Source organism: Mustela lutreola, chromosome 3 (assembly GCF_030435805.1).
Source record: "Mustela lutreola isolate mMusLut2 chromosome 3, mMusLut2.pri, whole genome shotgun sequence".
Taxonomy (NCBI): Eukaryota; Metazoa; Chordata; class Mammalia; order Carnivora; family Mustelidae; genus Mustela; species Mustela lutreola.
Genome location: NC_081292.1, coordinates 20,176,860 through 20,203,099, shown reverse-complemented (window position 1 = coordinate 20,203,099; position 26,240 = coordinate 20,176,860). Strand labels below are relative to the sequence as shown.

General features: G+C 45.3%; 1 protein-coding gene across 1 annotated transcript; it reads left to right on the top strand.

The window, feature by feature from the left end:
- Positions 1–43: 43 nt before the first annotated feature.
- Positions 44–25,144, top strand: MAL2 (mal, T cell differentiation protein 2). The gene is made up of 4 exons (XM_059165729.1): positions 44–278; positions 13,018–13,188; positions 19,900–20,055; positions 22,827–25,144. Exons 1-4 carry the CDS (start codon positions 147–149, stop codon positions 22,896–22,898), a joined length of 531 nt encoding a protein of 176 aa, XP_059021712.1. The 5' UTR covers positions 44–146; the 3' UTR covers positions 22,899–25,144.
- Positions 25,145–26,240: the final 1,096 nt, after the last annotated feature.

The window sequence follows — 26,240 nt, the reverse complement described above, 5'->3', positions numbered from 1 at the left end:
GCGCGGCCACGCCCCCTCCCGCGCGGCGCGCCGGGACCCCGCGGACCCGAGCGGCGGCGGCGGCGGCGGCGGCGGCGGGAGCCCGGGCTGCCGAGGCGGGCGGAGGGAGGCGGCGGCTCGCGGAGACGCAGAGCGGCAGCGGCAGCATGTCGGCCGGCGGAGCGCCAGTCCCGCCGCCCCCGAACCCCGCCGTGTCCTTCCCGGCGCCCCGGATCACTCTGCCCGCCGGTCCGGACATCCTGCGGACCTACTCGGGTGCCTTCGTCTGCCTGGAGATTGTAAGTGGGGCAGCCTCGGTGACGGTCGCGCCGGGGGGAGCGAGGAAGGGCAGCGGCATCCTTGCTCCCGGGGCTGTGTCCCTCTGCGCGCGGGCCCCAGCTCCCTTCCCCCCGACGTGGCCTTTACCTGCGCCCCTCCTGGGGTTCTGCCCTCTCCCTGCCTGGCGCAGCCGGAACCTGGGCCCACTCGCCTGGCACCTGTTACGCTGGCACCTGCTCCCCCGCTGGCGACAGAAATCGCCCCGCGAGAGCGAGCAGACAGCCCGGCGGGGCCCCGGATTGAGGACTTTCAGAGGGGAAGGGTGTTTGGGCTTGGGGCACTGCCGGAGACCCCCGGCGGCTTGGCGGGGGGCCGCGCTTGGCTAGAGCTAGAGCAGGCGCTCTGGGCCTCGCCTGTTGCTAACCTGCCATTTTGTTGGGTGGCGCAAAGGTGTAGCCAGCCGGTGATTGAGTGACCTGGAGGCTGCCACGATGTGAAAATCCGAGGCGGGAGGTACCAGGAAGAGAAGGCGGGCTTAAGACCTGGGCTCCCCGCCCCACCCACCCCTTGCCATTATTAGTGCCCTTTGGATTGGGGAGAGGAGCAGAGTTTAGGAGGCAGGGCAGGGAAAAAGGTCAAGTATGAACCGTGCCCTTGGCAGTTTCTAATGCAGTGGGTGCAAGAGAGAGCGGCAGAGGAAACGTGGCTGTCAAGTTCCTCGCTGCCCACCTTTGCACCTTCTGGCTTCTAGTGGACCTGTGCCCCTCCACACCTTGTCAGCACACTTTCCTGGGTCTAGGTGAAGGTGAGGTCACCTGGCCTGACCGGCAACCTTATTGGGCTAGAGACGTAAACTTTTTGAAGGCAATTTTATGGAGTTGGAAGCTTTTGGAACTCATCGTGGACCAGGGGAAATGTGCAAACATAAATTGGGCAACTCACGGTTGCATCATCGCCTGAGAAAGGCAAATCCAGAGCGCAGGGCTCTGCCCTTCCTGGAGGCTGATGTTGTTTGGTGGGTCTGGAGTTTTCATCTCCCTTCCCTCACCTGTTCCTTTGAGTTTGCATAACCTGGATTTGGTCGCTTCGGTTTCACTTTTGTGCTCCTGGGGCTGGAACGCCTTGTGAGCATTGGTTTTCTGCCCTATTATGCTGAGATGGCTAAGGCGTGCGAAGTTAAGTTTAGCTCAGATTTGAATCTGAAAAAGGAGACAAGGGAGTTACAGGCTACGCCATCAGTAATCGGATCGTGATGGTGAGGCTGGAAGAGGCTGGTTTGAGTCTGAGCCCAGTTCAGAAGCATCTGAGTACTTGGGATGAGGCACAGGCATCCATGTGAGAAGAGTAGGGAGTGGATGGCACTGGGCCCGGGCTCTGCTGGGTGTGGGGGAGATGCGCTCAGAACAGTAGGATCTGGGGAGAAAGCTTGTGTAAGTTCTGGGCTGCTTCAGTGCCATGTTTCTCAAACTCCAGTTGTTTGCATACCTCTTTTACAAGTTTTTGCCAAATCCGCATTCCACCTGTTCTAGAATTTACAGAATGTTCACTTCAATTCCCTTCCTAAACTTTAGCACCTACTTTAAGCCTCATCCTAAACAATAATACACATGAGTCCTCAACTTAGATATACTGCGGGTATTTTTCTAGTATTTACTCAAAGATATATATTTACACATGTATGTATATATGTAAGGATAGGTAAGGGTACCTGTATGTATATATGGAACATATATACAGAGACGGCTTCTCCGTGTGCTGTCGAATCAAATCCTGTCTCGAGGATCATCTGTGGTCTTATCACACTTTTGGAAACGTTGCCTAATGCTGATGGGAAAAAGTGGAAGTGATTTATTCTATTGTGTTTTCCCTCTCCTGCCCCCGTATTTCTTTATGGGGCCAAGTAGTTAGTTCTCAACTCTGCTGTACTTAATTACTTGGGAAGCTTTTAAAAATATGGTGACTGGCCCAGACTAATTAAATTGGAATCTCTGGGGTTGGGGGAGGGGGTGGGTTGCCCAGAGTCAGCCAGGTTCTTCTAAAAGCTCCCTAGAGATTCTGGGGTACAGTCATGGCTGGGAACCGCCAAGAGCCGCCTTTATCAGCGGTCTTTATCAGGGCCATGGACAAGACAGCTCTCATGCAAATATGAATTTTCTCCCTGTACAAGAGCTTCTACCCCTCCCCATTCTAGCAGGAACCCAGGCTCCCAGAAATAGCCAGACTTTCCTCTTATCTCTTCATGTCTGGCTTCTTACTGAAGAAATGAGTCTCAGACCCTTACCTACATAGAATAACATCACTTCCAAAAGCGTTGTCAGTTTACTTTTCCCTTATTATGGCCAAACATATGTGATGGTTAAAATCTAGGTCTCCCTTGCCTCTTTTACTTGAATATCATCCTCCCTCCTCCCCAACCCACCCCCGCAAAAGTAAAATAACCGAAATCATCCAATGAAACTGGTGACCTCAGAGAAACACAGACCTCATTGTGAGCCAAACTAGAGCTCCTTCTTGGCCCTTCTTCTTCCACACTGCTTAGAGATATTGGGTTATACGCCCTAAGAGAGCAGAGATCAAACTTGCTCAGAAAATTCAGTCTCACAGATGGTGGGACTAATTACCGTGGTGAGCACTGAGTAATGTGTAGAATTGTTGAGTCCCTATGTCATAAGCCTGAAACTAATATACCATTATATGTCAACTATACTTCAGTGTAAATTCTTTCAAATTTTACATGAAGAATTCAATCTCAATCCCCCTTATTATACCCACTCATAATCTCTCAAGTATAAGTCATTTGTTGAGAGGTCATTCAAAAGATGCAAACAGCCCCCCCCCCCCCCCCCCGGCAGCACCAGGTAAGGCCATTTATAACACTGGCTCTGTAGGTAGAGAACATTGCAACCACACACACGCCAGGCATGCTTTTTTGGGATAGTAGGTGTGTCCCATTCCCATATAGATGGATTATCAGCCCCTCAGTTTGTGCACTGAGCTACGCCTGCCATGAAGAGCTTAATGCTAAGTTATTTTTGCAATGAGGGAAAACATCATCGTCAAAGTTTCATTTTCAAATTCTCTCATGTTTTCCTGAATTAATGTTTTCTAAGCCGTTTGTCAGGTATGAATTGAATACCTACTGTGTGCAAGGCACTCTTCCAGGAAAAAAAGACGCTTAGACCCTTCTTCGCCTGGAAGAGCATACAACCTAGTTGAGATGGTATGTGTAAACATAACTACCATTCAAGGAAGGTGAAAGTATGGAGAGTGAGCGGGAGCTAAAGTGTTTTCCAGGCAGGTCTGTTCATAAGAAAATGACCCTGGAGCAGCTGGACTATTGGGCTGAATAAGATACTTCAGGTCCCGGTCCTCAGCTTGCCTTGTATAATGCACAAAAAAGATTAGATGTAACAGTATTAAACATGGAAAGGAATAAAGGTCAATATATTGAATTCATGTGTTTCATGGTTTTGGTGTTTGAGAAACAGCCCATGTTCCCCAAGATATTCATTAACATTTTTCTTTATGGGAGATATTCTAGGACTCTCTCTTTTTTTTTTTTTTTAAGATTTTATTTATTTATTTGACAGAGATCACAAGTAGACAGAGAGAGAGAGGAGGAAGCAGGCTCCCCACTGAGCAGAGACAGACAGACTGTGGCATGAGGGTTCCAGCAGTTGTTAGTTTGTTTTGGTTTTTTATAGAACTTGTGGGAAGGAGGCAGAAGGAGAACGAGCAGGTAGGGCCCGAGTTGTGATGCGCTGGGAAATGATAGGCCAGGGCACAGGATGGGGAGCTGCTGACCGACGGGGGCAAATGCAACCATACTTGTGTTTTAGAGATCTTTGCGGAATGAGGCTTGGTTATCAAACAGATGGAAGGCAGAGACATCAGCTCCGGGGCTTGTGTCAGTGGTTTGAAGGAGGGATAATGACAACTTGACAAATGAAAGAAGTGGAGCAGGGGAGAGGCAGATCTGACGTTTGGAAGGTCAACCAAGTACGCAACGTGTGGCTTGTCCTGAAATGATACTAGACCAGGCTTAAATAGAAGATGTAACTCGGAGGAATTATGCCAGGAAAACAAATGTTAATGAGCGGATGATGGGGAGGGTGGGAGGGGCTCCGAGCAGGCATGTGCGGCCAGGCAGAGCAATCTGTGGAAGGACTGCAGGTTATTTTCAGCCCAGAGCTTTGACACTGGGCTAACATACGAATGGTCAGATGTACAGTGTTTCCTTTTCTTGCCCAGAAAATGGATTTGAGTTGCACAGGGACACTGAGCGTTGGCAGTGGTGAAGAGGGGCTCTTCCAGGATAGGTGCCCCTCTCTAACAGGGTTTTAATTCTATAAGCAAGATTTTCCCTTTACCTCTGGGTTAAAAATCTCCAGCCATGGGTAAAGAGTCCTTAACATTTCATAAGAGAAAATAAACGGATGCCCCTGCCAAAACATTATTTTCGGCAGTCGTTTGCCTCTGACTGGCAGCCCTGTACGGAACATGAGGAATGGCAGTACGGAACCCTTGGAGTCAGGTTCCTGAATGTCTTGACCTCGAGCTCCAAAGGAAAAGGCCGAGGAGAGGAGATTGGTTTTGCAGAACCCTGTAGAAACATGGTAGCTGGTGATAAGAGCCCTGAACATGGCATGTTTGAGTTGATGTTTCTGAATAGGGAAGGCTGTGTAATGACAAACAGTGGGAACGAGGCTAGTGTACACTGAATCGTGCGGCACCTGACAGATGCTGCTGGGTCAGCGGGACCAACTGGACAGCGTGTCAAAATATTCTAGAGAAACTGGTTGGAGCGGAGAAGGGCAGCTTGGCGGTTGATGTCCCGAGCAACTTTGAAAAATGTCATGATTCTTCTCCAGGAATCTGCCATCCGATCTGAATTTCCTATGTCCTCTTTTATATGAGAGAGTCACCCTATATGACATTCTTAACTTTTGTATAATAGCTTCCAGAAGGAGGGAAGTCAAAAAGAGGGAAAGAACCGATGATTTGTAAAGCGCCTGCTGATGTCAGGGCAGTGGCCTGCACGGACATTTTTAACCTCGGTGATAAGTAGTTACCCACAAACATGAAAAGAGGATTTTTAAAAAATCAAAGGCAATGATAAGTAAGAATAAAAAGGGACCAGAACATATTTCTCCCCTATAAGATGTGCTTTCCAGTTTAACATTAGCACCGACTATTTAAGAGACCAAAATGGAAGTTTGGGTTGGATGGAGAGGAAAACAAAACAAAGAAGAACCGTAGTACCAAATTCTTTTAAGGATCCTCAAACACATTTTTATTAAACTTTCAGATGTAAGTCTAAAAAGTAAAACTTCTTATGCATTCGTCTGTTTTCTACAGAGGCCTCTTCTAGGTCTGTTATTTCTCATTCCTTCCCCGAACTTGTCTTCTTTTCCTCTCTCTGTTTAAAACAAGCACGCCTTGCCGGCTGTCCTTACCAGGGCTAGTCCAGGACCAGGACCAGTTTGGATGGAAGTCCTCAAGGGGAGAGGGCGGATGGGGATGGATGGAGGGAGCAGGAGGAGGGCGTGTGAGCCACAAGGCAACCACTACCCCGGTCAAGAGTTCCAGCAGGAATTGCAGTAGAATGGGTGAACTGCCTTTGGGGTCTGAAGAAGATTGAAAATGGGGTGTCATGAGGTAGACTGGCAAAAGCTAGACTGCCAACTTCCCCATAACTCTCCATCCCCGCCTCCTGAGTTCTCCTACAGGGTGGTGGGTGCTGCCAGTAATAACTGAAAAATTGAGAAGTACGTGTTCTTGCTTCGCTGATCTTCATGCCTGTTTTCAACCACCCACCATGTACCAGGGAGTGAGCTCGGCTCCAGACAGCAGTGTGTTCTGAGCATCTCAAGCTGTACTTCTGTATTTTCTTCTAGAACCGTTCATGACACACACTGGTGGGTTTTCATTCATTTTGAAGAGAACGTAGCTGAACCTCTTCTGGACAAAGCATTGTCATGGGCTCTGAGCATGGAGAGATGTTTGAGGCAATGCTGCTGACTCTGACCTCATACTCCAGTGGGCCAAACAGCCAGATGCACCTGTGATTTCAAATCAGTAGTTCTAAGTGACACAGAAGAGACAAGTGATCAGTAACCACAGAAGCACCGAGGGATGGCATCCAGCCAGGGAAATCTTTCTGGAGGACCTGCTATCAGCATTTACTTATCCAGAGAAAATGTAGGTGGCACATGCTAGGCAGAAGCATGGGCCAGTGGGATGGACTTGTTTGCAGAAAATAAGGGATGAGGGGCTGGAGCGCTAAGCTAGGGTTCAGGCTAGCTGGAAAAGTTGCAGTGCTGGGAAGAAGGGGGCCTTGGAGAGATAGCAGCCATGTTCTCAGGACGGTTACATTCCACCACAGTCACACCATGACTGAATTTACACATTTATGGGCTACCTTGGAAGCACATCTGTAAGTGGTACATGTTGACTGAAGTATGTGCCCAGTTTAAAAAGTCTTGGAGAGTGCCTGGGTGGCTCAGTCGGTTAAACATCTGCCTTTAGTCCCGCATGGGGTTCCCTGCTCACTGGAAGATCTACTTCTCTGTCTCCCTCTGCCTCTCCCCCTGTTTGTGTTCACACACCTGCTCTCTCCCTCTCTCTCTCTCTCTGCTCTCTCTTCCTCTCAAATGAATCAGTAAACTCTAAAAAAAAAAAAAAAAAAAAAAAAAAAAAAAAAAAAAAAAACTTGGACTACAGATTGTGTATAAAGAGCTAATAGTAGGTAATCTATTCATTAGATGATGGTCTGAAAACATTAAACATTCTTTAACCACGTTGTTTCATTTGTGGATACCCAGTAAGCCAGCATTTATTACAATAGGAGAGGTTACCAAGAAGATAGGATATTCTGAACTTTGGGAGGGGCACAAATGGCTCTGAGATTCTGACGAAAGTTGTGTCCTCAGAAAAATGCAATTAACTACCCAATTGATAGGCAATCAACCCTCCCACCTCCAGCAAGCCAGTCCACAGCAGAAGGATAGAAAACCCTGCTCTAAAAGGAACACTAACCTTTGAGGGAGGCACAATAGCATAGCGTCAAGAGCATAGGCTCTGGAAGCCAGTTGCCAAGTTCAAGTCCCATTTCCAACAGTTATTAACTGTGTAACTTAGGGCAAGTTTTTAAAGGCTGTCTACTTCGACTTACCTGTAAAATGGGAATAAAATGGTAATCATGTCTTAGAGTTTGTGTGGATTAAATTGGTACAAATGAAACCTTTAGAGCAGTTCTTGGGGTATAAGCATTTGATAAATGCTAGCTGATACTTCTCTTATCCTTATCAGCCTCAACCTCTCACTCAAGCTAACTTTATAAACCAGACAAAGAGACAGTTTTTCCCCCTCCAGTCTGCTGGTTGGTTCTCATCACTGCTACAGTGGTGAAAAGTTCGATCTATAAATAGCAGGAAAATCGGAAAGAGAAAGGGTTATATGTCATACACAGGAAGCTCTAAATAATGAAGTATTTCTCCTTAGGGGTAGTCTAACCAGTCCTTCATACCTTCAGATTCATTTACCTTTGCCTGTTCTCATTCCAAACATTGACTAAAAATAGGTCAGAGTAGGCACTGGCGTGTTTACCTAGTTTTAAGTCCAACTTGGAGGGTGCAGTTCGGTGAGATGCGTGGAGGAAAACTTCCACGGCTTGCTTACGAGAAGACTGCACGGCTGTCACACCCTTGTGGGCTACAGGAGCCAAGCTCCTGTGACGAGCAGATGGTCGGCCACCAAGGAGGGCTGGGGTTTTCGGACTGTGTGGCGATCGAGTAATTGCAGTCCAGCGCACATTTGAGCACTCAAGGCATCTGCCAGGATCGTCTTAATTGCAGCTCAGAGGGTAAGGGGGAAACTGAGTCCCAGGGGAAGGCGGACACCTACTTCTAGGAAACGTTGGCCTTTGCAACATACCTGGAAGTCCAGCCGTTTTTCTTGGTAGAGCTTGGGGTCCAGAGGCATGAGCCCCAAGCTAGTACTTCCCGAAAGAAATGTCAAAATGGGGTGCATTGGGGGAGTCTGGTATGTAAGTGTCAGACTTTCTAGGGCACTGGAAAGGGATGGAAGGCAGTGATAGACAAGAGGTCAGAATGTGGATTCAGATCTGAGAGGGGAGAACGTGGGGGCGGACAAAGCATTCTGCCCCTCCCCACAGCGTGTGTACCCAGCCGTTGCTAGGATATTTTACCAGCTGTTCTGCAGATTTTAACCATTTCTGTGCTCAAAAACCAAGGCTCTCTCCAGAGTCGCCTGTACTGAACCGGGATGCGAATGGTTACAGTGAGGCTAGTAAATGCTCTCGGCTTAGTAACGCCAGGCATTGGATGGACAGTGGTCGTGTTATGTAAGGATCAGTTTTTTTAAGTTGGAGCCAGCTTGGGAAGCCCATGGAGAAAAGGTAGCTTTTGGCAAAAGGAAATCCTGAAGCGAGGAAGAAAGGACTGTGTCAGAGCCCCGTCACCCCTGTACCGACATGACCGTCTTGCGGTGAGGAAGGCGGGTCTCTCTGGTGGCCTCGCTTCTGTTCTCCAGCCCATCCCTGTGGCCTCTCCCAAAGCTGCCATGGGGAGCAGGACTTTTGCCCGGATCTCACAGACTCACTGAGCCAGGAATCCGGGGGAGGGAGGCGTTGGGGTGCTGATAGACTGGGAAGGGCACTCATGCACCTTCCTCCTTCCCCTGCCCCACTCCCCGGTAACACACACACCACCCATGAGGAGGCCAATCTGTTCTCTTTTTGTATAAGCTTTCCTTTTCCTTCCCAAGCCTTGGAGGTGTTGCAAGGGCTGTAAATTTTGAGTATGATGAGAATGGTTCGTCTCTGCTGTTTCACATCAGCATCCGCCGTCCAAGCCCTGTCTACCTCTCAAGCCTGCTTCCAAACCTGCCTCCCCTGCCCCCCCTGCCCCCCCTGTTCCCCCCGCCCACCTGTCCCCCTGCCCCCTGCCTCCCCTACCCCCTCCGCCCCCCACCACCCCTGCCTCCCCTGCCCTCCTGTCCCCCTGATCCCCCTGCCTCCCCTGCCCTCCTGTCCCCCTGATCCCCCTGCCTCCCCTGTCCCTCTGCCCCCCTGCTTCCCTCCCCTCCCCTGCCTCCCTTCCTTGCCCTACCTCCCTCTCCCAACGCCTCCCACTCTGTTTCTTCTCTCCTCTCCCGGTCTCTCAGAGCACAGTGTGTGGAGCTCTTTTTATAGTATTCACCACAATCTGCTCCTGAATCAGATTTGATGGAGTCTATTTCTCCCTAACCTAGAGCTCCTGGAGACAGAAACTCGTTTTGTTTTTTTTCTTTCTTTCTTTCTTTTTTTTTTTTTTTCCATTTTTCCCCGAGTATTCTTCTACAGTGCCTGGTAGGAGATTTGAGACCAACTAGTTTGAGGTCCAGTCGGGGTTTATGAAATGTCTCTTTAATTCCAGGGGATCATATAGCCCTTCCTCAGAGAGCCAAGTTATCATAATCCCTGCATCCTGTGTGGAGTCTGCTTGCGTCTGATAAACGTGGCCAGTTTATTACCTGTGTACTCACCCCTCGCTTCTCCATAAACGACTCTTTAATAATAGATATTTAATAGCAATGCATATTTCTTAAGTAATAAAGTAGCGCAAGTTATTTATAGTGGGAGAGTAAGAAAAGGTTACCAGGAAGATGATGCTGTGAAAAAAGGGAAAGATTTGAAGATCTTATCACCTTCACGTATTTAATAAACAGTATGAAAGAGTAGAGAATCTTTTTACCGGGAACATTATTTCTTTCATAGTAAAAAAGTAAAAAAGGTTGTGGCTAAATTTTTAAAATATGCATTCATATTCATGATTTAGACTTATTTCATGAAACTTTCTGGGTTGATTGTTAATTTTTTTAATTGTTTTTTTTTTTAATTTGAAATTAGGACTTCAGATATACCAACAACCACAATTATAAATTGATTAGATTGGTACTGCCATTATCATACTCAAGTGATAATGTATTATGCTTTCGAAAATCTTTTTCAAGGTGGTAATGGCTTATACGACTGGGCCTCCATTTAGAAACTTGAATTAGTAAAACTTGTGATTTTAACTTTTAGCGATTTGTGCAATTTGGGTATTATCTCTATACTTAAGAAGCAAGATACACATGATTATTGGTTTTTCTTTTTTTAAAGATTTTATTTATTTATTTGACAGAGAGAGAGATCACAAGTAGGCAGAGAGAGAGGGGGAAGCAGGCTTCCCGCTGAGCAGAGAGCCTGATGCTGGGCTCGATCCCAGAACCCTGGGATCATGTCCCAAGCCAAAGGCAGAGGCTTTAACCCACTAAGCCACTCAGGAGCCCCTTGATTACTGGTTTTTAATATGAATATGTAGAGTTCCAGCTGTTCTTGGAAAGTTGGAGCTTATTTACGAAACAAATATTGGAGAGCCTTCTGCATGCCACAGGGACATGTTTCTATGATATAACTGTGTGTGGGGGGTGGCCTAGAGTGGCTTCAGCTAGAGGTGGCTTCAGCATGGGTGCACAGCCTAGGTTTTTGGACCGCCGCCTCCAGTGTAGTGCCTGGCTAATAGGAAGGGATTGTTGTGTCAGCGGGGAACTGGCTTAGCGCGCAGCAGCCTAGAAGGCAACCGGATGCCAGGAGGGTCTCCTAGTGCAGCTGGCCTGGAAGCCGGGAGATCCACTTGCGGTGGTTCTCATCCATGTAACATACCCATGTAGGGAGCTTGCCCAGGGCACAGGGCGGGCACCTGGGCGGGGTAGAACTCGGGAAGGCCTTCTGAGATGATGTGCTCTTCAAGATGGACTCTGAATGGTGGTTTCTCAAATACACGTGGGCAGGGAATGACATTCCGGGCCAGCATATGTCAGGCCGCCGGATGTGAAAGCGCTTTGTCTTTGGACTGTGGATGTTTTTCTTTAATGTGAAATGTGAGGGACTTCGTGGGAAGGGACAAAGGCTGAGAAAGACAGGTTAGAGCATGAGGGGCCTGGAATCCCACGCAAAGGATGTGTAGCCTCTGTGGCTTTAGTGGGAGGTTAGAGGAGACCATGGCAGTTAGGGTCATAAAGCTGACTGTCTCTGTGACGTCATCATTTCTCCTCCTGTGACGTCTCCCTCACTCCTCATTGCCCAAGCCAGGAATCTGAGTTTCTTCCTTATCTGTTCTTTTGCTCTCATGTCCCCTATCTGATCGGTCACCACCTGCCACCACTTCTCAGTTTCTGTCTAATCCTTTCGCTCCCCTCTGTGCTTCTTGCCCAAGTCTGGGTTGTGCTCTGTGGCTGTAATGGTCTCCTCTGTGGTCCCTCAGCCCCGCATTCATTCCTCTCTGGCCAGAGAGAAGCTTCTGAATACAGACTGGGTCAGGCTAGTTCCTGCTCAGGTGTTGTGTGGCCTCCAGTGGCCTGTGGGAGAAGCTCACCTCCTTGAGTGGACCGGCCCGACCCGTCAGCTCAGCCTCCCGCGCTCTCCTCCGGCCATGCCCCACGTGCTACCTGCTGTCCCTGCCAAGCTGAGCCCTGCCCCTCAGCTCTGCCAGGTCCTCTCAGGGCTAGCCTCCTGCCCTGGGGCAGCCTTCTCCTCCTGCCCCTACATGCCCTAGCTTTGTCTCTTGGTTTGTTGCTTTCCGGGTGTGTTTCCTGAGTTTCCAGCTCTGGGTTTTTAGTGCCCTCCATCTGGGAACCTGCAGTGCCCACTGTTTGCCCAATTGTGACATGTGTGAAGCAGCATTTTACTCACTTGTTTAATGGTCTCTTTCCTGAGGTGCCGGGGTGGCTACGTTGGTTCAGCGTCTGACTCTTGATTTCCACTCAGGTCATGATCTCAGGATCATGACATCGAGCCCTGACTCAGGGCCTGCGCTCAGTGTGGAGTCTGCTTGAGAATCTCTCTCTCTCTCTCTCCTTCTGCCCCTTCCCCCACTTGCTCTCTCCAAATAAATAAGTAAACAAATAAATAAATCTTTTTAAAAAATAAAATAAAATAGTCTCTTTCCTGTAAGAGATGGTGAATTCTGTGATGGCAGAAACCCAGCGTCGTGTGTAGACCGTTGTATTCCCAGCATGTGGAGCAGGGCCTGACAGGCACTAGGTGTTTACTGAATGTCAGGTCTGTGAACATCCAAGGTGCCTGTTCCCATGGCCAGCATGCAGAGGCGTGTCAATAAATGAGTCAGGTTGTGCTGACTACCCTGTACAGCAGCGGCGGCTCTTATCCTCCGGGTAGGCAGTAATCTCGTGTGTACCAATAGAGCATGATAAGGGTGGGCACATGGCCATCAGAAGGGACAGGTTAGAAAGTTACGGCTGATCTTGGCTGATAAACTCTCGGAGAAGCGGTGAGCGCAGAAGCCAGTGGTTTGAAGAGTCAGAGGTCACGGATCGGAGGTGGGGACCAAGCACAGATGAAGTTTGAGAAACGGTTGACCGGAGAGGACATTAGTAGAGAGGCAGCAGCGTCAAACGGAAATACTTTTAGGTAATGAACGGATTCTGTGTCTGTTCATGGGCTGAGGATGAGAATCCGACACAAAGGCAGGTGCAGAGATGGGTGTGGCCCCGGGTCTGACCTGTCAGCCGAAGCCCTGGCCTTGCCCTGGAGGGAAGCTGGAGTCGGGCACGTGCAAGGACAGAGGAAAGGTGGTGGGTGGGGTTGCGGGACTGTGCGCAGCGGGCTGGGGAGAAACCAAGGGTGAGAGGCAGGGGAAGGAGCGTGTTCAGGTCTGTTGCCCACGCCTGTGACGTCTTTCTTCCTTCCCGCAGCTGTTCGGGGGCCTCGTCTGGATCTTGGTTGCCTCCTCCAACGTTCCTCTACCTCTGCTGCAAGGATGGGTCATGTTCGTGTCCGTGACGGCTTTTCTCTTTTCCCTCCTCTTCCTGGGCCTGTTCCTGTCTGGCATGGTGACTCAGATTGATGCCAACTGGAACTTCCTGGTAAGGGATTTTTAAGTCTATTTCAGGAAAATGCGAGAAACGTATAAATATCCTATTCTGTCCTGAAGTGCCTGGTACCGTTTTCTCTGTTGCCTCCAGTGAGAGAAGAAAGGTCCGAGCCCCAGGTCTGCTGTGCGGCTATGTGGCTGCCTTCCCGGGGAAGCAGGCTCCCAGTTGGTGAGATTCCTGTCGATAGAGCCGAGCAACCTTTCTATTACTCCGCCATGACTTAGACAACCTTTACTCAAAGACTCTTATTTCCTGCAACAGATGACTTGCTTTGTAGCTATTGAACTATCAAGGAGGTGCCTTTGGGAGATGGACACTGTGACATAGATCTTGAAATTTTCCATCAATTTCTGCTTCAGATATTAAATATATACGTTCTATTCAGAAAACCAGTAGCTGTATATTCTCTACTGTAAATACTTAGAAAAGGAGATCGTTTATTTTTAATTCCTCTCCTAAACTAGTAAGAATTGTTAATTTTAAGAAATGAATTTATAATCCACCTAATTTTAAAAATTATGATGGCCACTAAATTGGATCAACTTGCTTTCGCTTTTCCCATGTAATAGAGGGGGCCTTCTTCATGCTGAGGCTTATTCCGTCTCTGAGACTATTCCAGAATGGCCAGTGGAGCTTGGATTCTGGTCTGCGGCGGACAGTACCTGAAGAAGTTTGTGAGGAGTTCAGGGAAGAACCTCTGTTCCATTTCAGTCAGTTGCTGATTAGGATCTTAAATCAGGCCTTAGTCAGGATGGTATTGTTCTTTTCAGGTACAGTAACATTGTATCTACCAGCTTTAGGAGGGATGTTAGGCATATTAAAGAATGTTCCAGAGCGTAAGGAGAGCCATCATCACCCCAGATGTTACCAGCAGTGAAGCCTAGTGGTGTAGTTGCCCGAGAAGCCAGCCCGGGCGCAGTAGGTTAACTGCAAAGTTAAGGAGGAAGCATGGGGCAAGGGTTACAGTCTTGACGGGATCTGAAAGGAGGTCTGGTGTGTTTAGTAACTGTGTAGCCTTGGCCAAAGTATGGAACCTCTGTGGCTTCTGATTTCCTCATCTGTAGAATGGTAATAATAGTACCTACCTGGAATTAATGTATTCGGAAGTACTTAATGGCTTTGCATCTGATCTGTGGTGTACGATCCATAATCATCCTAATTCCTGAAATATGTCAAGGCTTGCAGCTTGACACTCTGAAAGTCCTTCTTTTGAATCACTAAATTGTACACTTTAAACTAATCTTACATTGTATGTTAGCTAACTGGAATTTAAATTAAAACTTAAGGAAAAATTATTCCCAATACACATACACCCACCCCCACCCACACACAGGTGTTTCATAAGTTGCTATGTTTTTGTGTTCCTATGTTTTTGCCTTGCTTTCTCATTAATGATGAGAAAATATTTCTAATAATTTGTCAAGTGATGAAGATCAGAAATCTCTATTTAAGTTACAGATAGATTGCTTAACCTCCTCTTTCAGAATGCTTGGCTTTCCCATATTCACGAATAAATGAATCAGTCCATACCCGATGTCGGTAAGCACCACCAGGCTCTTTAAGTATTAAGCTCCAAAGATGGTATTTGGCCAGCAGGAACCAGTATAGCCTGAAGTACTAGTTAATACACAGCCATTGCTTCAACCTGCTACCTCTTTCCAAGTGCTGTGCTCGCTGCCACCCTGTCCTGTCCTCTGGGACCTTCCTGGACCTCCTGGTAGCCCAGCCACTAAAGGGTTATCACCTGGGAAGGTAGTGAGTCTCCAGGGTTCTGCCCCGCCCAGCCTTCCTTCTAATAGTTGATGCATACGCTGTACCAATGTGTATCTGTTTCCCAGCATCCCACCTGGTTTTGTTAGACATATGTTCATACCATCTTTTCTCCTTTCATTTATAGTGAGTCTAATTTTTGGTATTGAGTACATCATTAATATCCTTATAAATTCATTAGGTTTCTTAAATATGTGGTTCCCCCCATTTGTAACATTATGTTTGTTGTTCAGACAATAAAATGTAAGAGTGTGTGCTGTTTTTTCTTTCTTTTTTTTTTTTTTTTAAATTAAACCACTTAATGAAAGTGGCAACTGAAATTGGAAAGACCCTACCACTGTGTTGCAGAGGTCACCTGCAGAGCTGAACCCAGGGTTCTTTAGCTGGGACCGTCCACTCTTACTGAGGGAGGAAACAGTAGACCCATGCAGCACTTGGCACAGTCGCGTTCTCTGCACGGCCTTGTCATGGCGGCCACACTTTCCAAGAACCAACTCATCTTGCCTTTACAGAGCTGACTTAAATGCTGGCCATATTTAGAACAGGCTCCTTTTTTTCTCTCTCTCCTTTTGTGATTTTTCACATAATCAGTCATTTTTGACCACAGGGTTGCTTTTAGTAGGTTTTGTAATGTATCGTGTATTCTCTCTGCCAGAAAAATTTCTAAGCCATGCATATCATGGAATCGTCACCAGATGGTAACCGTTTTTAATTGCTGCGTTCTGGAATTGTTAGACTTCAACTGCTCAAAAAATAATTGTTTCCATTTGTGATAACAGCTTAATGTTACCTGCGTACAGCACATGAAGGAAACAGGAATGCATTTTTTGGAAGAATTTATTTTCTAAAAGTATTTGTTGTGGGATATTAATTAAAATATTCATGGTTTCTTGTTTTTTGTTGAGCATGAGGTTGGATTAACATTTGTGGTGGTAGATATCTTCAGAATTTTTTCCCCAGCTTGCTGAAATAAAAATACAGTATGTAATATATGTAATAACAAATATTAAATGCTAGAAACTTGCCCTTTTCTAATTTGAGGAAAGAAGCAAGTTTTGATTTTTGAGATTATTTTTCTGTTGTCTTTTGTTTTTTGTTTTGTAGAGAGGAAATAGCCTTTTGCCTAACTTTACAATAAGACACCCCCTACTTATTTTCCATTTGTGGAGAGGTGGGTTATAAAGGAAAGACAGGGACGCCTGGGTGGCTCAGTTGGTTGGACGACTGCCTTTGGCTCAGGTCATGATCCTGGAGTCCCGGGATCGAGTCCCGCATCGGACTCCCAGCTCCATGGGGAGTCTGCTTCTCTCTCTGACCTTCTCCTCGTTCATGCTCTCTCTCACTGTCTCTCTCTCTCAAGTAAATAAATAAAATCTTTAAAAAAAAAAAAAAAGGAAAGACATATTTTAGAAAAATAAGAGCTACCAAAAAAAAAGAAAAAAAAGAGTCCCATGCAATTCAACGTGCTGCACTCTATTTCCCCAAAGTAGGTGGCATGCGTTTGCCTGTTGTTGACATCACTTACTGCTGTGAATGTCCCGAACTGTATTTTCTGTTCCGACATTCATTTACTTACTTGATCTTTATGACAGTTCCTCATGGAAGACTATTACTGTTCTCATTTCTACAAGAGCGTGGCTCTTGTCCCATTTTCATGCTGCCATTGTGGAAACCAGGATTCTCCCATTTACCATGTAGCTTTCTTTAAAACTAGTTAGTAAAAATTTGACCTGAGGAGCAAAACAGGGGCTAAAGATAAGAATATGGAGAAGAAAGAAGAAAAAAAATCATGCTCTGCTTAAGGTCGTTTACCTGAGCAAAAGGGCAGACAAGCTTGCCACAGTCCGGGCTGCGTGACTATCGGGAAGCCTGGCAGAAGACAGAAGCGGAGGAGAATACAAAGGAGACCCGGAAAGGGGCTGGGGCCGTCTGCTCACGGGGAGGTGCCAAGGACTCAGGACAGGTGGTTCTCAAAGGGCGGTCCCCGACCAGCGACGGCGGCAGCACCTGGCACCTTGTTGGGCGAGCAGATTCTCAGGTCCCACAGACGTCCCAAATCAGAAACTCAGAAGCTGGGACACAGCTTGTGACACAGAAAGTAACAAGCTTTTCAGATGACTCTGAGGCCTGCTTACCTTCAAGAACCATCGGTTTTATATAAACGATCTACATTGTCCAAAACAATGAGCAAAACTCTGTGGAAGACCTTCTTGCATACGTTCCACACGTAGCAGGAATTCGAATCAGACGCCCGGAAGGCCAGATAGAAATGTGGGTGTGGCTCTCCCCGGCATGGGGGACCTTGACGGCGCTCTTGATACATACCGAGTCCTAGAGTAGGCCCTAGAAATAACGTGGTGAATGAGATGGGCCTGTAGTGGCTCTCAGAGTTTGCTGTAGCAGATAGTGTCAGTAAAGAAGTCATAACACAGGGGCGCCTGGGTGGCTCAATCAGGTAAGTGTCTGCCTTGAGCTCAGGTCATGATCTCAGGGTCCTGGGATCGAGCCTTGTATGGGGCTCCCTGCTCAGCGGGGAGCCTGCTCCTCCCTTTGCCCCTCCCCTCTGCTCATGTTCTCTCTCTTTCAAATAAATAAAATCTTTAAAAAACAAAAAGAAATAATTACACAATGGATGCATTAATCACAATGATGTTAATGGCCAAGCAGGGAGTGTTCAGGATATTAAAGAACATATCTGTCATCTCAGGTCCACTGGAAAGCAGACTGTATGATGAATTTAAAAGTGCAAGAGATTTGGGGGCACCTGGGTAGCTCAGGCGGTCAAGCGTCTGACTCTTGATTTCAGCTCAGGTCAGGATCTCGGGGTCATCAGATCGAGCCCCGAGTTGGACTCCAGGCTAAGCTTGGAGCCTACATAAATTAATTCTCTCTCTCCCCCTCTCCCCTTCTCCGCCCCGCTGCTCCTGCTCTCTCTCTCTCAAACAAACAAAACCACCAACCAAACAAACAAACAAAACTCCAAAAACTGCAAGAGACTTTTTTTGAGGGGAAGGGGAAGAGATAGTACCTGTCTGGGGAGGGAAATGGGGAAAAGCAGGAAAGTCCTAGAGTGGGCTGCAGATCGACTGTCTGACCCAAATTAAGGAGAAGCTCAGGGGCCCAGGCTTTGCCTTAAGAGTCTTGCATTAGGCATAAGAGACCGGGCACCGGTGTCCCCACTGTGCCGTCATTAGCCGGGGACTGCCGGGAGGGATACAGCAGTACCCTAACCCACCGAAGCCAGAGCTGTCAGCTAACTAGACTCCTCACAAAGCGACTGTGTGCCCTACGGGATTACCAATGCGCAAGGACCAAGGAGACCATCGGGAGCTGCTTCACAAAGACGTGTAGCCCCCACTGCACGTTGCCTGCCCAACTCTGAAGTGCAGGAGCCTGCAGAGGGATTTTCTGGCCTGGGTTGCCGTGAATTCAGTCCTTCTCCTCCAGCACCTTAGGATACCTAGGACCTAGGATGATGTGGGTAGCTGATCTGATCGCAGCGGCTGATGCTCGGAGAGATGGGAGGGTAGCATGAGCCCAGGCTGGTGAAGAAGGGGAGGGCCTCCTCACACCGAGCTGCAGCCATGTCATCAGACTTCTGCACCCCTCCTCAGGTCACCTGTGCCACTTCTGAGGGTCCACCTCAGTAATTTAGATGGGCACCTAGTGATCTCAACCCTATTTTTCTCCAATCTTAATTACTAGTTGAGATCTAGCTCTATTACTTTTAATCCGTAAAAGGAGGGACGTTTGGACTTTGACCTTCTTCAGTTAACATCTGTTGCAAGCTCTGTGGATCTGAGCACTTCTGCTATGGAGTAGACACCCGATCCGTCTGTCACACTGCTCTTGAGTCTTTTAAAGGCATTGGTGAGTCAGCTTCTACAGTAGAGGTGCTAAGTGGAGTGTATTTTTAGTGCATACCTTTGTAATTCCCATCCCTGGTAAGTTAACTTTTCCTTATTATTCTAGTCAGAGTAAGAACCATTCTCACGGACAATTGACAGTTTTGTTTGCTGAATGGGCCTTTACAAAGGCAGTGTGTTGTTCTTTCTCCGAAATGTTGCTGTTGTCAATGACCGCTTGATAGCAGAGAGAAAGTGGAATTTGGAACCAGACAGCCCTATGTGGGTTTGAGGTCTCCTTTCAAAAAGGTTATGTTTGAATGGCTTTAGAATAGTCATTCAATTAAAAAAATCACTTGTCTATAAAGTGGGATTAATAAATGGCGATTGTAGGGATGAATGACAATGAATGTAAAGTGGCAGGTATCTGGGAGCTGTTGACAAAGATACACAGCAGCGTGTGGACAAAAATCGGTTCATGTAAGATGCTGTAAATTCCAGCAAAGTTACGCTTCACGATGCTGCAACATGTGAGATCACATTATGACAAGTGAGTTTTGTTTGAGAGTTCCTATACTTTTTGTCGAAGTATATGATATATAATTTGCTTTTTTTTTTTTTAGAATAGAGGGAGATATGGTATTGAGTTCTATGATGTCATAAGTCTTCTGCATTCTTCAGTATATGGGGTGACAGTCTAATGGATAAAAATAATGATTGTTCAGAAATAAAAGACTTAATTATAAAATGTATGTATGTATATTATTACATAACTATATAATATACTACAATAATACGACTATTATCCAATAACTATAATAGCAAGACATATGAAAGTATGTATTTTATTATAAAATTCAGGACATCAGGTTCGTCAGTACATCGGTTACAGCAGGTCAGTTGGTTTTCATTTGGATTTTAATAGCTTGACGCTGTTCAAGCAGCCAAAGTAAATTGTGAGTATAGCTGAAGATTGTTTGATGAAGTGGTCTCGCCCTCCTGAATCTAAACCTCATGAGTTGAAATAAGGAACAAAAAGTATTATTTTTAATTACAGATGTCTGTCTTTGTTTTCCTCCTCTTTCAGGATTTTGCATACCATTTTACAGTGTTCGTCTTCTACTTTGGAGCCTTTCTCCTGGAAGCAGCAGCCACATCCCTGCATGACCTGCGCTGCAACACGACCGTGACGGTGCAGCCGCTCTTGAGCGATAACCAGTATAACATAAACGTAGCAGCCACAGTGAGTGTCCATGAGTCCAGGCGACCAGCACCCCCACCCCCACGGTCACGGTCTCCCAGAAACCCCTCAGGCAGCCATCGCTTTCTCTAACAGGAGCCATTTGACTCCACATAGACTAGCTATTTATCTGTATAATGACCTCATGAGCAAAGTTCTGCCCTTACCCCCGGTGTGATAGACCCTGTTGCAGGTGACCACCAGCCCATGGTTGCGGCTGGACTGGCACAACGGAGCCTACTTTGTAGAAAGAATTCATTGTACTTTTTATTTCCCCTAACTTTAGATGTGGTGAGGGGGATGTGTTCTTCAGTGGTCAGTACCTGCTTGTAATTCATTTTAATTCAGTGTGTGCTTATGGAGAGCCTACCACGAAGGAGGAAATTGGTGGGGTTTGGGGGACTGGGATGAACCACGTACAGCTCCTGCCCCTGAGGAGTGTCCAGAGGGCTGAAGGGCGTGAATATTCCCACCATGACAATAGATGACATACAGATGAAATCCATTCCATGGGGAAAGTTTTTGAAATTTTTAGTCCTCCTTAATTCACATACTAAGTGAGTTTGTTGTTTTTCATTGACATGGGTAATTTGAAGAAATACTACATTATTTCTGTTTTTATAATTTTGAAAGTGTCAGAAACCCAAATTATTCCCTGAAGGTGCTGATATTTAATATGGCTCTGTGGCAAGTTGGTGGCCCTAATGTTTCACTATTGTACCTAGGTAGTCTATATAAACAGCCCAGGACTCCCCCATATAGCCATTAAAATCTACCAGCACTTTATAAAATGATAAGAATATCCCATATATGCACAATTCAATATGGTGGCTACTAATTAATCCATTAATTCATTCCTTTTAATTCATTACATTTAAATTTAAATAGCCGCACGTGGCTGGTGGCTCTCGTATTGGACAGCACAGGTCTAGAGTCTGGGTTTTGAAGGATGGAGGCGCAATGATTCTAAGACCTACAGCCATCGGATTCCCAAGCCTCTGTCCAGATTTGTCAAAATTTATTCATGAGTGTCTACAATGAATTAGACAATTTGTGGATTGCAACAGAAAGGAGACCTGGTCCCAACTTTGACAGGCTTATAGTTTAGATCAATGATTTTTGCACTTTGTTTTATGAGAAGTGAAATTGCTTCACCTAATGAAATTTTACTGAAAACCCAATAATTATATACAGAAGGCGAGAGCACAGCTGCTCTAGTTGGAGTGGGAGACAAGGGTCTTGACTAACGCCTATCCGTCCTTCTCCTGAAGCCACCTCTGCCCACCTCGTCATCTCTGAGGCACTGCCGTGGGATCCCTATTATCCAGAGACCACAGTTAGGAAACCACTGGTTTTAACAATGTTGTGAAGTGAAGAAAAGTTCAGAGACTTGGAGTTGACTTTTTCCCCCAAGCGTCCTTCCTGAGTCATCAGTTCTGGTTGGATTTTCCTTCACTCCTTTCATCCCTTTTCAGTGGTGTGGGCTGCGCTCTCATTGCCACGCAGATCCTTGAAGTAGTAACGAATGGGTCTGCTTGGAGTCGCCTTAAGAGCCCACATTCATAAGAGTAGTGGGTGCTCAAGTGCTTTGTGGACGGTACATGTCATTAATTTCTCACCGACATTCCTTTGTCCTAAGAGCCCAGTTTTCAGTGTTCTCCATGGCATGATTCTGTTCTGGCCGCCCCCTTCTGTGACTTTGTCCCTCTCTCTGCTTACGTGAAACTGCCTTGGTAAACCTCAACGTGCTTGCAGTTCTATAGTACCCCCATCTCATCCATACCCTCCTGTAGAAGTGAATCTTTAATTTCTGAGTTTTAATACTTCCTAAATATATGAGGCATGCTTTTGTGACATGGCATTGAATCCCTTACTTTACTTTTAATTTCAATGCACCTGAGAGAGGAAAATGCATTTTCACTAATAATGCATACTAGAAGTGGTTGTTCTCATCCAGCAGACAGTGTCTAGATTATAGATGTGTCAAAGAGACAACCAGCAGAGCAGGCTGGGGAGAATTGCAGAACGGCAGTTAGACAATGGCCATGTTCCCCAGGTGAATCCAGTATTCCTTCTCAGAGCTAGAGCTTCCTGGTAAAGGATCCCTGCACTAAATCATGTTTTACCATATTTAATTGCTTTGTCTTACAGTTTTCTATGGCTCATAAATTCCCAAAGGATGAGGACACTATCTACTCTTTGCCTGTCTACACCAGATGTACTGATGTACACATAGTTGGTGCTAAAGAAATCCTTGCCAGGAAGTAAGGGCGGTAATTCAGAGTTGAGTGCAGGTTTCAGAACTATCTCCCATGTTGATTCATTTCTGTGGCTTTACTTTGTTTGCTTCTGAGGCATTTTCCACTGTCACAGGAAGGGTTTGATAGATCCTCAAGTTCTAAGACTTGTATTTTTCTTGGCCGTGAAATCACTGTATGAATAGACACCTTATACTGACTTTTTGAATATCATGTTGGGGGTTGTAGAAGTATTTAACAAATGAGTCCAGCACATGAACAAAGGTTCAACCTAAGGCTATCCACAAATGAGAAAATCATTGGGGGCCAAAATGTTTAAAAAAAGAAGGGTTAATGATGTGTGGAGGTAAAACACAGTAGTACAGTTCATCAAAAAGATGACTATAAACTATATTCCGTACGTTTTGAAGTATCTTTAGGTAGGTTGATCAGTGTTCAGATAGTTGTTCTTTAGAATAAGTGTTTTCTTAAAGTCAGTGTTATAAATCTGATGAGCTTTTGTTTCCTTTTTCTTAGATTTTTGCCTTTGTGACAACAGCTTGTTATGGTTGCAGTTTGGGTCTGGCTTTACGAAGATGGCGACCGTAACACTCCTTAGAAACTAACGGTCTGTGTTGGTTTCATTTGTCCATTTTATATGTCTATCAATTTGGATACCATTTTGTCCAGAGAGAACAACATTCCGAAAGTAATCTGTTTAGTATGTGGAGAGAATCTAAATAACAAGTTTGGTTCATTTCATGGATGGAATTTTAATGTTATTATGATATTAAACAGAGAAATGACCTTTAATTTTACATCTGTCTCTTTTTTAAAGAAAATTTTCCTTTATAGCCATAAAATATACAGATACTGCTCTTAAAAAAAGGGTATCTCTTTTGTTTAATTGCTGAGTCACTTAAACCTTAATTTTAATAGGTAACAAAAATTTCCTTAACAAAAAAACTAAAAGCAAAAACAAACCACATTTTAAATAGCCTTCCCACTGAACTCTGTCTTTTAGCATAAAACAGAGATTGGCACCCTTTTTTCTAAAGGTCCAGATGGTAAATAATTCAGGCTTTGTGGGCCATGCAGTCTCTGTTGAAAAAATTCAACCCTGCTGTTACTTTGTGGAAGCAGCCACGGGCAAGAGCAAATGAATGAGTGAGTGTGTGTCCCAATAAAACTTGATTCAGGAAGACAGGAAGCAGGCTGGATTTGGCCTGTGGGCTGCAGGTTATAGTTTGCCGACCTCTGGTGTGACACCTTAGTTATATATTATGTATTTTACTGAACTGATCCCGAAAGGTATAAAACGAGATAAATCATGTAATATTTAGACTCATTATGCAATAATCACGTTGCCTTTGTGTTAATGGTCAAGTACTTACCCTTGAAGTGGTGGATAGTTTTTCAGGCAAATTCAAGCAGAGTCTTGGGTACAGGAAAAAGTAATTTGTGAAGTAAATCCTAGTTGCTTAATCAAACTAAGGGTCTCTTAACAACTGAGCAGACTTCTCATCTGGCATCCTTCAAATGAGATCCCCAGAGACCATACACCACTACTGGAACTGGTATCTAGCCACTTATGTCTTACTTTGGGTTTATTTATGCTTCGGAATATAGCTGTTTGTCCTGTGCATGAACATACGAATATTTGTGTGTGGATATATGAGGCTTTACCAAATAGAGCTTCCCTAAAGAGTTAACTTTTTACTTCTCATTATTTCACATTACTTTCTCAGTTAAATTTGAATAGAGTATTAAATATAATTTAAAGTTGAAGCTTCTTACGTGTTTTGATAATAGCCCCCCGACATCTTTGTTGTTTTGCATTGGTAACAGATATATGAAATCAGTTGTAAAACAACAGCCATCCTAAAAACTTGTCTCTGGTCGAATTGCACAGAAAATACCTTAATGCATCTGTTAGAGACCCTGGTTGTGGGAAGGTGCCAAAAAATGGCTTGAATGGGAGAACAAGTAAGAGTTCAGTCCCAGATCCCACCACACTGTCCAAGCAGGATACTTATGTCCTGCCCCAGGTGGGCTTCCTCTGGGAAAAGAGGGGTTTGACCATTCAAAACCTTCAGCCCTTTGCCCTTTTTTTTGGCTTAGGCATCCCCTAAGAGTGCCATGTCTGAATTGTGCTACTAGATTTCATGGAATGTAGAACCATCCCAAATGAGTCACATGATCAATGCTGAGTGAGCAGATGGTATTTATATAATAATCCCCTAGAAAGAAGAATCTTATCAGAGTTTGGTTCGTGATATACAGACGCGTTTCAATATGTGGCAAGAAGAAATCAGTCTAAGACTTTCAACTCATGTCCTATCTTTTCTATAGTATCTGACTTCCTTGGTTTTTCTAGCTTCATACCACACACTTAAACCTGTATTATGAATTGTATATTACAAAGTCATAAATGTGCCATAAGGATATATAGTTCATTCAGGTTGGAATCATTTAAAGTTAGTCTGCTAGATTTAGTTGTGAGATTTTATTTTTGTTTCCAGAGTATAACAGGTCTATGCTTGGTGGCATTAAATTAAATGATTTCATGAAATGACTTTAGTGGCACTTTTGTAAATGGATTGCTTCTAGATCATTAAGAACCAAGCCTAAAACTCATCTGACTGTGAATACCTACATTTGTAGATTAATCGTGTTCTGGGTTTGTGAATTGAGTGACAAAGCACTTGAACAAAAATTATGACATTTGAGAATTTCTTTATATATGCTGTAGAGATGAGAAAGTGTTGGTTGGTTTTAAAATCTGGTTACTCCATGATGAAAAGAAATTTATTTTATAAGTGTTATGACTCTAATAAAGTATTCATTTGATAATCTCTTTTGGTCATCTATTTTTTATACAATTCACTTTGAAATTCAGTTAAAGGTTTGATGTAAACTTGACTGATTTGGAATTTCTAGACTCACCATATATCAAAGTTCTGCTTTAAACGTTTCAAAGATAAGTCTCTCAGGAAATGTCAGTGAGCGTTTTTTCTTTGGTGAAGGTCAAAGAGGTAAGTCTTTGGAAGTAGTATTTTAAAGAAAGTTTAAGTTATACTCTATTTTATTTAAAAGCATTTATATAGTGCTTACTATGTGCCAGGCAGTATTCTTGGCATTTTTTTCTTTAAGATTTTGTTTATTTATTTGAGAGAGAGTGAGAGAGAGCATGAGAGGGGAGAAGGTCAAAGAGAGAAGCTGGCTTCCCATGGAGCAGGGAGCCCGATATGGGACTCGATCCTGGGACCCCGGGATCATGACCTGAGCTGAAGGCAGTCGCTTAACCAACTGAGCCACCTAGGTGCCCCTGGCACTTTTTCAAATATTAGCTCATTTAATCCTCATCATGACAACTCTGTGAGATAGACAGTATCATCTCCTCTTAAAGATGAGGGAACTAGGGGCACCGGGGTGGCTCAGTTGTTTAAAATCTGACTCTCCATCTCAGCTCCGATCTTGACCCCAGGGTCGTGGGTTTGAGCCCTGTGTTGGGCTCCATGCTGGGCACGCAGCCTACTTAAAACAAAACAAAACAAACAAACAGATGAGGGAACTAAAACACAGACCTTAAGTGACATTGGGGACATGTGTCTAGCAAGAGTAGACACATGAGTAGCCAGCAGTCTGGCTCCCGAGTCCAGGCACCAAATGGCTGTGTATCCCTCGGTTCTTCAAGATTTTACCTATTTTATATGTATAGAAATGTGACCCTTCCCCTCCAAAAAAAGCTTTTAGCAGAATGTTAAATATAATTGTTTGTAGCAGATGTCATCTTTTAGAACTCTTTTGTCAGAGCCAAGGACTTGTGAGTTTAGCTGTAAGACTTTAGACCAGACCTTCATTACAGGGAGAATGTTAGGCAGCTTTGGTCTGCGAAGGCCCCCGGAGAGCTTGGCTACCTATTTCTACATCCCAGTAATTCTGGTCCCG